Below are 11,778 nucleotides of genomic sequence, written 5' to 3'. Positions count from 1 at the left end.
CTCTCTAAAGCATAGCCAATTGCATCGATATTGGCATATTGATTTTGATGGTACCATGATTATGTTTTGTTAGTACTTTGGTCATGGTGATTTTCGTTGATACCATGATGATATTTCGTTGATACCATGGTTATTTTCGGTGATGCCATGATGATATTTCGTTGATTCCATGGTTATTCTCGGTGATACCATGATGTTCTTTCGTTGATACGATGGTTATTCTGGGTGATACCATGATGTTGTTTCGTTGATACCATGGTAATTGTTTCGTTGATACCATGATGTTGTTTCGTTGATACCATGGTTATTCTGGGTGATACCATGATGTTGTTTCGTTGATACGATGGTTATTCTGGATGATACCATGATGTTGTTTCGTTGATACCATGGCTATTCTCGGTGATACCATGATGTTGTTTCATTGATATATACCATGGTAATTCTCAGTGATATCATGATGTTGTTTCGATTATACCATGGTTATTCTCGGTGATACCATGACGTTGTTTTGTTGATACAATGATTATTCTATGATGCTTTTCGTTGATACCATAAGAGATGGTAGCTTCACATATAAGCTCAACATGCATAACTTCTATATTCTCGATGTTTAAGTGGATATTTTTCCTTCTCTCTTTCTCTTGTGTTTTATGGTGTATCGAATGTGTGAGTGTGTCCAAAGTGAAAATAGTGTGTGCAAAATAGATATCAGATTAGAATCAGAGGGGATGCTCTTTTGTATGGTTGTGGTGGGTATCTTGAGCATGATGGCTAGTGGGAAAGTTTGAGTTTGTCGAGGATCTTGGGTGTCTGTGAATATCAGGTCTATTTATATGTGAGTGTAGGGTGCTATCAAGGATTAGACGTCGAGATAATTTATTGTTTGCTTGAATTGCGACCGAGTGTATATAGTCAGGGTTGGTCGGGTTCGGGCTTGGGCATTGATTGTTTGGAGGTTGGGTATCGAGGTGTGTGTTTGCTAGGGGATAGGGGTGCTATGAAATCACTGGGCTATAGAGAGGCATTTAGTGAGTGTGCTGTAGGTTTTCTCGTTTCCCCCTTTCCATCTTGTGGTGCCCCCACTAAGGATCCACTGATTGCTTCCTAACAAAGTGTTCGTGAGTCGAGATGAAGCAGGAGTTTGGTCCAGCGTTCAAAGGAGATGAAGATGTTGACGATTGGATTGCCAATTTTGAGCTATTTATGTTGGCAGTATTGCAGATGCCAGGTAATGAAGAAAAGATCCAGACTCTACCTTTGGTGCTGCGAGGTAAAGCAAAAGTTTGGTTCGATGGCTTAGAAGTTGTATACACGCAAAACTGGATCGGATTTCGAGCTAGAGCACCTTCTACAAAGGTATCAAAAAGTGGTGTCGGCTTCGAAAGCAGATGCAAGCTCAAAGGCTTGCAGCAGGAAGTAAGTGAAAATTTTGATGCTCCTGTTGCTAAATTCAAAGCTTATTGGGGAGATTTTGCAGCTGTTACCCAAGCAACCAATGCGGGATATTTTAAGCTAGAAAGGTTTCTTTCTTGCTTGCATCCCTATGTTCATGAGAAAGTGGACTATGAAGATCCAAGGACTTATGATGAAGCTGTCAAAGTCGCCACAGCAAAGAGTCGAAAGATGAAGAAGAAGATGGAGGCCAGATTGTTGCAGTCAGTAATCATGACAGCCAGTGGACCTAGCCCCAAACAAATTGATGAGCAACAAGAGGTAAAAGCTCCTTCTTTTATTGATATGCATTTGATCAAAGCATGTGAAGCTGATGCGAGGCTAGAAGAGGTAGAACAAGTACCAGTAAGGGCTCAAAAGATACAGAGGGGTACCTTCAGGGTGCCACCCAGTTTGCTTCCTCAAGAGGACGAGGTGATAGAAGATCTTAAAGAAGAGGTGTCAGTTCTAGAGACAACAACGAGGAAGGTAGCAAAGGTGCAAGAACCGGCAAGATCCAAAGAGGAGTCCGACAGTTCTCATAGCTCCAACAGCAGTTTGGACACAGATAGCATGTGGGAGACAGAATCCATCTCTTCTAGGTATGAAAGTTATGATGTTTTTCATGTAGATGAAGTTGAGAAAGATGTATACGAGTTGCGTGCCAGCCAGCTGAAGATCGAAGATAAGCATAGTGTAAGTGTGGAGATGCCTTGTGTGAACATGCCAGTTGAGCAACCATCTCTTGTGTCTGGTGGTGGTGAGTGCTTGCTAGAAGAAATGTGGTTTGATTTAGCATCCAGTTTGATTGAAGAGCTGTTTTTTAAGGATGACTTGTAGGAGCTAGGAATAGAAGCAGTGGTAGGTCAAGTTGACTCATCTATGCAGAGGGTGGGGAAACTTTGCCTTTGTTGGCGGTGGTAGAATAGAGCTCAACCCACCGACATAATATCAATCCGGTGGATCGGAACCCGGCTAGTGCATGGAGGCGTGGATGCACCAAATGTGATAGCTTGAGGACTCTAGGAAGAGGGGAAAAGCATGGGAATAGAAGAGGGAAAGCTCGGGAAGCTAGATCTACACACACACACACACTCAATCTACACTCTAACTCTCTACACATGAGGACATTGATGCTTTCCTTGCTTTCATCTCAAGCACACACACATTAAGCACACACACGGAAGCCTAATTAGATCAATGCATGCAACACACGTACACACACACACTCTAATCTAGCACACATGTGAAGCTAGAATGCTCCAACAAGAGGGAAACTTGAGAGAGAAGAGAAGAATAAGACTTAATCAAGCAACAACAACACACATAAGCATGAAAGACAAGAGCAAGTAGAGAGACTTAGCTTCCATTAACCCCAAACGTCGGCTACATGTGTATGAGGAAGCTCCAAGCTCCATAGCCACTCCTCTTCTTCTTCTCCACACTCATCTCACACTCTCTTGAGCTCTCTTTGCTCTCCAAGAGTTGGCTCTTCTAAGAATGCCCTTTCACATCTTGTCAATTGAGTTATATACAAAGAGCTTCTAAAAATGGGCAGCCAGTCAAAAGTGTAAATGAATGTAATAGGCATCTAGGCTCATCTACTCATACATGTACAAAGTGGAACTCAAGTAGAGCCCGTAGATACAAAGAATATGTGTATACACACTAATGAGTCACAATGCATGTCGTTGGCGCTCGCCCGTCAATACTCTCCCCTTTCTAATTTCGCGCACGTCCTCGGGCGCCTGTAAGTCGTCAGAGGAGTGATGAATGTGGCTGCACAAAAGATAATTTCATTAAGGTGCATGCTAGTCCAACATAAGAGTGAGAGTGCATAATAAAAGAGAAGCAATGAATAGCAGCAACCACATTAGAGTTTTGCAAAGCAAGCATAGCAATTGTAAAGTACATTAGATGGTCAAGTGTAGGCACTTCATTAAAGTCCAAGCTTATTGGAAGTAATGCATGAGTTAGCAAAAGGTGTCCGAGTTTTAATCTAAGGTCTCAACTATGCCAAGTCTAAGAAGTGAAATTAGCATGCTTAATAAGAAACAAACATCTAAATGGCACTAGAGCTAGGCTTGGGCGCATTTCAAGTAGTAAACAAATATGAGAATCTTTGAATTTCAAGTGGAAGAGGCTTCATTTGCCTTTTGATTTTATGCAAACATAGGAATTTAAAGCACATGGCGACCATCCAAGAGTGAGACAAGCATGGACTTTGGTTCCTTGTATGACTACAAGGCCTTCTCCAAGAGTCTACTAGTTCACTCAAGGCATGGCTACCCCCTAACAATCCCAGGCATCAGTTTAGGGCCTTGACCAAGCGAGCCAAGGTGATTCCCCTCGCCTGCCAAAGACCACTAAGGCGATAGGCCGTACACATAAACATAGACTTTATTTTTCATTTGGTAGCCCTTTGTTTTGGCGTTTTTTGGTTGGATTTCTCTTCCAAAGTGTATGATGGAATCTCATAAAGTGTAACCAAATGAAACAAGCTTGCACATAGAACTAGCACACCTAAATGCTTAATGTCAATCATTAAGTAGAATTTTCAAAACCTAGAGCTAGCAATGTCATGAACTAGGATTAACACAAGGTCACAAATGCATACCCATGATTACTAAAAATAAGGTCAAACTTAAATTAATGACTTGCACCAAAACACCTAGATGGAAACTTGCAAAAGCTAGCCTAGCTTGCAAAAACTCATGTGGTTGTGCACTTTATGCACATCAAGGAAAATGTAGTGATAAGAGGAGAAAGAGGAAATCATGGAAAAAGTACACCTGTAATGGGGTGGATCCTCGTATGTGACGATAGACCCCAATAGCAATGGAGATGGCACACCAAGTGCAAATCGCCGGGAGTAAATGTCAAGCTAGTCCTCATGCTTCTTTTTCCTGCACAAAAGTAAGACACAAAGCACAATACCTCGAGGGGCATATCAGTAGGAAAAGAAGCAATAGTGAAAACAAAATAAAAGTCCTAAACTAAGGTCTAAAAACCTAGATATCCAGAGGGAAAAACCCAGTGGGAAAAAGTGCCTCTGGTATATCCGCATGCGTCTAGTGCACCATGATCAATCAATACAAATCAAAGTCGCGTGCGACTAGAACGAATAAGAGAACCCTCTCCAAATAAAAGGATAACTCTCTGTCTAATGGTCAAAGGCTAGCTAGCACCTAGATCTATACATGTGGTCTCCGCTGAAGGGAAAATATCATGTCTAGGGATGACATCAGCCTCTATGTCACTGGTCATAGGTCTCTGCAGCTCATGTATCACTGGTACACTCCTACATAGCTCTATGTCTCTATGATGGTCAATAGAAATCTGACTCGAGCTAGTGCTAGGGTCTACGTGTGATAAACTAGGGGGAAGGCTCTTCGGTAGCCAGATCTGCAATGCTCGCGCTCTCATAGGGATACCGGTATGAGCTCGTCTAGCATGTCTGTGTGTGTATCTATCTCTAAGACATGCTCGCTGTTGTGGAGGGGCTGGCCTCTCTATGGGCCGTCTCGTCTCTCGACATCTAGCTCGTGGAGGTCTCACGCGAGGGTATGATCGTGTATGCACCGGGTATGCTACCACTCGTGGCCTAGGTACCCAAACATGTGTCTGTCTCTCGAAATAGTCATGTGCCTCAAGTGACCATCTAGATGTGAGCCAACCATGTGAAAGTCCGTCATCGGTCATATGGCTCTCTACAAACACAATCGTGTCGTCACAAGGCAAAGAACTAGCGTGTATCTCGGTACGGGGAACATAGACCTGTCGAAGGGTCCAGGAAGCTCTACGTGGAAAACTATGTGCCTGATCTATCATGGGTCACTCCTCGGTGGCACTACTCATCGTTGCGGAACCACTGTCTAGAGAAGGCTCTATACATGGCTGGGATGCCTGTGTACGTGGTCTCCAAACAAGTCTAGTAGGCGGTCTCGTATCCCTACATCGTGTGTCAGTAGAGGTCACTCTAGTCCGTGTACGTCCAGGTATCTGTGGTGTAACCTCTATCGGTGTGGTGTCTCGAACGTGGTCTCTAGGAACCTGATCTAGCAATATACTGCTCGTGGCTGGTCTCCGCTCAATTGGGTGACATGATCGTGAATCGGAACTCGTAGATGGCACTAAGGCGGCATCTCCCTGGGGTGGCTACTCTCTCGGTGGCTCACAGACTGTGGCACCACTATGCATGCTAGAAGTGTGGGACATCGATGCTATCGGCTCTGCGGTCTCTCTCGTAGAAAGAGCGACTCTCGCATATGGCTCTGGCTCGATAGCTATCTCTAAGGGACGCTGTGAGGTCGGAAAATCTAAACAAGGATTCTCATAGGTAGCCAAGAACTGCATAATGGTCTCATCTGTGTCTAGGCTAGGGTCACTCAATGTGCGACTCTGTGAGGTCTCTTGCTGCACAACGCTAGAAGTCTCGTGGACGAGAGCGACAGGTGGTGTAGGCTCCCTAACAATGCTCTGAGTGGTCTCTAGTCTCGGGGGTGCTGGAGCTATCTGTCGTGGAACACTCCTGAGAGGCTCTCGTGTAGGCTCAAGCATAGGTGTGTCCTGAGCGGCTCTCTCTCGTGCGGTCACTCGCTCGTCAAGATAGGCGTCATCCTCATCGGGCCTCTCCCAAGGTGGTAAAATACGTCGCAACAAAGGAGGCCTAGGTGGTGATATCGCAACTGGTGTGACTGGAGGACTCGGAGCTCTCGGTAACCGTGGAGCTAGCATGGCCGTCGTGGGTAAACATAAGTCATGATGCCTAAGTCGAAGGGAGTAGGGTAGACCTATAGTCAAAATCTACACTGCGTGGCCGGTATCCCTATAAACTCGCTCACGTGGATCTCCTATCAAATGTGCAAGAAAGTGTGCTGAAGGATCGCTGGATCCACCAATCGACAAGCGTCTGTACCTACGACCGAGCTCGTCTAGATAGGTCATGGTTTGCTCAACTCTGTGAAGCTCCACTAGCCTAGGATGTGTCTGCGTGTCTAGGCGATCGTCTGGGTGTGCTCGCTCAATATCATCGAAGTCAAGGGTCTCAATCGAGCGATACTGCTCTCCAAGCTCATCAATAAGGACTGCTCTATCGGCCTGTGTGTAGACTCTCACAATTTGCCTAGGTAAAGACAGTGGTCGCTGTGGGTCTGCCATCCGCACATATAAGTGGTCATGTAAATCAACATAGAAGGCAACACCACACTGGTACTGGCCTATGATACATAGAATCTGACCCTCTATCTGTATCGTGCTACCTGTGGTCTCTCTAGCCTCAAGTGGTGGCTGAAGCGTAGTGGTCAGTGGTCTAGGGACACTCATATCTACAATGTGTAGTCTACCGTGCCCGAACTCTGGTGCTCTCAACGGTGGTGTTGGGGTCATCATCGCCTCTCTCGTATGGTCTCTAATATGTGTCACCAGAGGCAGGGATGGGTCTCTAGATGGTGCAAGGTGTCGAGGTGGAGACTCCCTAAAATATGTCGCTCGCGGGCTCTTGCTCTCAGTCTCACTATGAGTGGTACGCAAAGTACTAGCACTCGCCGAGGTGTGCATCGCTCTAGACTCGTGGTAGCTCGAAACGCCTGGCAGCAAATCAGGTCTAGGTGACAAGAACCCTGGCGGTGGTCTCCTGAGTGTCCTGGGTGGTGGCACTATGTCTAGAGGAGGTGAGGGACTCCTACTCGAAGCAGGGCACTGGGTCGGTCGAGGATCATATGGCAACCCACAAGTCAAAAAGTAAAACTCAGTGCCTGCGGTGCTCTCGTAGCATCTGTCTCTAGGCTCGCCAACTAGTGTCACAACATCTCTGGATAGGCGTCGACTGGATGCACGACACTCTAACTGATATCGACGTTGAGCACTATCAGTATAGATCACTCGGTGACCTACCCGCTGTAATATAACCTGCTCAGGGTGGTCGAATGCCTCAAAGCAGTCGTCTGCGTGTACTAGCTCTATCTCCTCTCGCCTAATCGAATAGTCGACCACGTAAGTGGCACAAAAATCATCTCTAAATGTGCCATCCAGCATGTCGCCGGGACGGACTCGCACTATCTGGAATGTCTGTGTGGGGCCAAGGGAGGCAGGACACTGGACAAAAAAGTATCCCTGTGTGTCTGTGTAGGTGGGTCGGCCTCTGTGCTCGCCTATTAGCGTGAGCAATATATACTCGCAGCACTGGCTCGTCATGGCCATCATGTATGCGCAAAGTGCACTCTCGATGTGTGCACGGTCTCTAGTCGGGCTCCTATGTCTAATCTCGAGCAATCGGGTCAATGGGGTGTGCGGTGCGGAATGTGTGGGGTGATGCGCGTGAACGTGTGTGTGCAAAGTGAATGTACAATGTGGCGCACGTGAATACGCGTGTGTGTCGGCTGTCGAATGCGGATACGTATGTGTCCGCGTGAGAGTGGTCGTGTGTGCGCATGAATGCACATATACAAGTGAAGGCGAGTGCAAGTGAATATGTGGACAAATGGGTATAAAGTCTCTCTCTCTCTTGTCGATGTGAGGAAAACGCTCCTATCTCTCTCTCGCTGCATGGGCGTGCATCCTATCTCCCTCTCACTGCGTAATGCGAGAACTTGCTCTTTTTTCTTCTCTTGATTCTTTTTTTTTTCTCGTGAGAAAGCCTCTAAGCCACAAACCCTTCACTTTTGCAACTTAAGAAAAAAAAGCATCTATCTCTTTTTTGAATTGAAAGTGACCCTTGGAGGATTTGTCTTTTTACTCTTATTGAAATTGAAATAAGAGGGGGCACTATCCACAAATTAAAAGGTGGAGGGTTTGTCTTTTTACTCTTATTGAAATAAGAGGGGGCACTATGCACAAATTAAAAGGAGGAGGGGGTTTTTTTTACATGTAAGGGGTGCTACACAAATTGAGTGGGGGAACAAAGTGAAAGAGAGAACAACTCACAAGGGGGGGTACAATATTAAAAAGGGGGGGGGGGGGGGGGAACAAAGTGGAAGAGAGGACAACTGACAAGGGGGGGGTACAATATTAAAAAAAGGGAGGGACAAAGTGGAAGAGAGGACAACTGACAAGGGGGGGTACAATATTAAAAAAAAGGGGGGGGACAAAGTGGAAGAGAGGGGAGGAGGACTCACAAGGGGGGGGAAGGTACAATTTAAAAATGGGGAGGGGGGACAAAGTGGAAGAGAGGGGAGGAATTAAGGAGGGGGGCAACGCCTTGGGAGAGCGGGGTGTGGATGTGTGTGTTTTTTTTTTCCAAAATATCCCAAAAAGAAAAAAAAAATTACCCAAGAGCGTAATAAATAGCTGAAAAATGCGAAATTTAGTCCGAAAAATATGGGAAAGTCCTGGGCTCGTGAAGAATACGTCGACGGATTCGGCTGCCCAATTTTGCTTAAATTTTCATCAATTTTTGATCAATTAATTGATTTTTTTGGCATTCAAGAGGTAAAAAATGGCCTAAAAATACCAAAAATTACCAAAACATCACCAAAAAATTTCTGAAAATTAAGCAACCCCTTAAGCTCATTTAGACACACATTCTCACCAAGAATCACCCGCTAATTCATCATACATACCAAATGGTAGCAAAAGGCGAGATTCTTGGAGCCTTTTTTTTGCGTTTTTTGAGCGTTTTTGGCTTGAATCGACCCAAATCAAATCCGAATGAAGTGCAACTTTTCAAATCACTTTGATACCATATCGGAAACACAAATGTAGAACCAAAATGCAAACAATCTAAACAACTCAATATAGCATCAAAAGCATACTTTCCAAATGACGATTTCAGAGAAAACGTTAAGTGCTTGACTACTTGAATGCACAAACCAAATAAGCGTTTTTGCAAGCACAAATACACTTTCCCGAATGTCCAATTGCACAAATTAAATGCTCAATGCTTATACCAACAAACGGATGACCAAATCACACAAATCCGGTATCAAAAAATTGACATTCAAACGGATTTCAGAGAGCACACAAAGCACTAAATCCCAAACACCAAACCACCAATGCACACAAGGGACGTAGAGCACTTACATGACCATAATCAACGCATCGAATCCAAGTCCAAATACGCGAAGCTCCGGATCCGGCGTTTTCACCTACAAGCAACCAAATCCCAAATGCATGATTTGCAACCAAACATCAACGATTTCAACCCAAAATCATGCACACCTTGCCTCTAATTAGGCACAACCATACATATGTAAGCTCAATTGTTAGTAGATTAGTGAGAAATTAGTGTGTAGAAAGAGGGACAAACCGCAAAATTAGTCTACATGCTACGAAAATCAAAACCTACCACCATTCCTACAACCATAAACCAAAACCTAATGAAGATTAGTAAACTCAAACCATCACACGGGTGATCCTCTAGCTTAGGCGCTCGATCCCCGGCAGCGGCGCCAATGTTGGCGGTCATAGAATAGAGCTCAACCCACCGATATAATGTCAATCCAGTGGATCGGAACCCGGCTAGTGCATGGAGACGTGGATGCATCAAATGTGATAGCTTGAGGACTCTAGGAAGAGGGGAAAAGCATGGGAATAGAAGAGGGAAAGCTCGGGAAGCTAGATCTACACACACACACACACACACACACACACACACACACTCAATCTACACTCTAACTCTCTACACATGAGGACATTGATGCTTCCCTTGCTTTCATCTCAAGCACACACACTCTAATCACACATTAAGCACACACACGGAAGCCTAATTAGATCAATGCATGCAACACACGTACACACACACTCTAATCTAGCACACATGTGAAGCTAGAATGCTCCAACAAGAGGGAAACTTGAGAGAGAAGAGAAGAATAAGACTTAATCAAGCAACAACAACACACATAAGCATGAAAGACAAGAGCAAGTAGAGAGACTTAGCTTCCATTAACCCCAAACGTCGGCTACATGTGTATGAGGAAGCTCCAAGCTCCATAGCCACTCCTCTTCTTCTTCTCCACACTCACCTCACACTCTCTTGAGCTCTCTTTGCTCTCCAAGAGTTGGCTCTTCTAAGAATTCCCTTTCACATCTTGTCAATTGAGTTATATACAAAGAGCTTCTAAAAATGGGCAGCCAGCCAAAAGTGTAAATGAATGTAATAGGCATCTAGGCTCATCTACTCATACATGTACAAAGTGGAACTCAAGTAGAGCCCGTAGATACAAAGAATATGTGTATACACATATGTGTACACACTAATGAAGCACAATGCATGTCGTTGGCGCTCGCCCGTCAACAGCCTTGGTGGGCATGTCGAGGTGCACTTTGAAGTTTCAGAGTTTGTGTGTAGCCGTGGAGAGCTAGCTCCGGCAGTTGACTCTATGGAAGCTGATACATGTGCAACCTATGAGAGTGAGGTTCCATGCAGAGAGAAAGATGCCACCAACCTTGCAAGTGATGAGGTATTAGAGCAGGTTGAAGCTCGAGCAGGTCATACTCTTGAGTATGAAAATGTGGCCTTGGAGCCGTTTTCAGAGGGTTTGGATACAGGTTTGCAAAGGGATCATGTTTGCTTGGCTATGCAGCAACTGGAGGAAAATGGTAGGGTTTGGCTGCTTTATGCTATGCTGTTGATAGCTATGTTGTTCTAGGTTGCTTTGCAAGGTGTACTATGCAGGTTTCAATGCTCATATGATAAAGCTGATGATATGGAGAGTTCTCTAGCAGGTGACATGATAGTTGCTTATGGTACCAATGCTTCAAGTGGTCGAAAGTATTCTTATGGTTGGCACAAAGGATTGTCGATGCAGGGTGACAAAGCTCCATGCTATGAAGAGTTGTTAGGGTGGCGTGTCTATCGGCCTAGAAGTGCAAAGAGAGGCTTCAATATGCATGCTCTACAGGTGGATGGCCATGGCCAATGTTTTGTTTTTGATCCGAGGTGGAGCCTACACTATTCTTGGGGAAGCCTTGAGCTTTCCATTTGATCCTGGCGGATGAAGTAGCAGATGCTTTTCTCTCTATCTCTCTCCTATCTGTATAGCCACTATATATCTATGTTATATCACTCTCTCTATACCGTTTTCTTTATCGAAATAATACCGTGGTTGAGCATGAATGCTCAAACGAGGGGGTGGAAAATGATGGTGCAGCCAAATCCGGTCAACCCATCGACATACCAAATTCACGTATGTGAATGCTACCAAGGTTATGGCAGAGTCCTTGTGCAAGTACATGATGGAGGATAAAGCAGGCGTCACTAGGATATGTATGCAAAGTGTGGCATTTGGGAGGTGAAAGGTGGGTTTCAACCCTACTAAATGGAGAATCTTAGAAATGATTAAAAGGAACCGCTTATCAGTTTTTTTTTCTACTGCCGGAGCTTTACAACTCTCTGATTTGGGGCTATGA

At 44.9% G+C, this 11,778-nt stretch overlaps 1 protein-coding gene and 1 pseudogene across 1 annotated transcript; one reads left to right on the top strand and one right to left on the bottom strand.

Annotated features, from left to right (window-relative positions):
* The first annotated feature begins 2,211 nt into the window (after positions 1–2,211).
* LOC147448682 (uncharacterized) lies at positions 2,212–11,354 on the top strand (annotated as a pseudogene).
* LOC147448683 (uncharacterized) lies at positions 3,271–7,990 on the bottom strand. The gene has a single exon (XM_086522430.1). The coding sequence runs from the start codon at positions 7,633–7,635 to the stop codon at positions 6,238–6,240; it is 1,398 nt and encodes a 465-aa protein (XP_086378556.1). The 5' UTR covers positions 7,636–7,990; the 3' UTR covers positions 3,271–6,237.
* Positions 11,355–11,778: the final 424 nt, after the last annotated feature.

This window comes from Adiantum capillus-veneris, chromosome 10 (assembly GCF_014529385.1).
Source record: "Adiantum capillus-veneris isolate H3 chromosome 10, ASM1452938v2, whole genome shotgun sequence".
NCBI classification, from domain to species: Eukaryota; Viridiplantae; Streptophyta; class Polypodiopsida; order Polypodiales; family Pteridaceae; genus Adiantum; species Adiantum capillus-veneris.
Note: the sequence above shows the minus strand (reverse complement) of the source record. Positions and strands in the feature narration are given on the sequence as shown.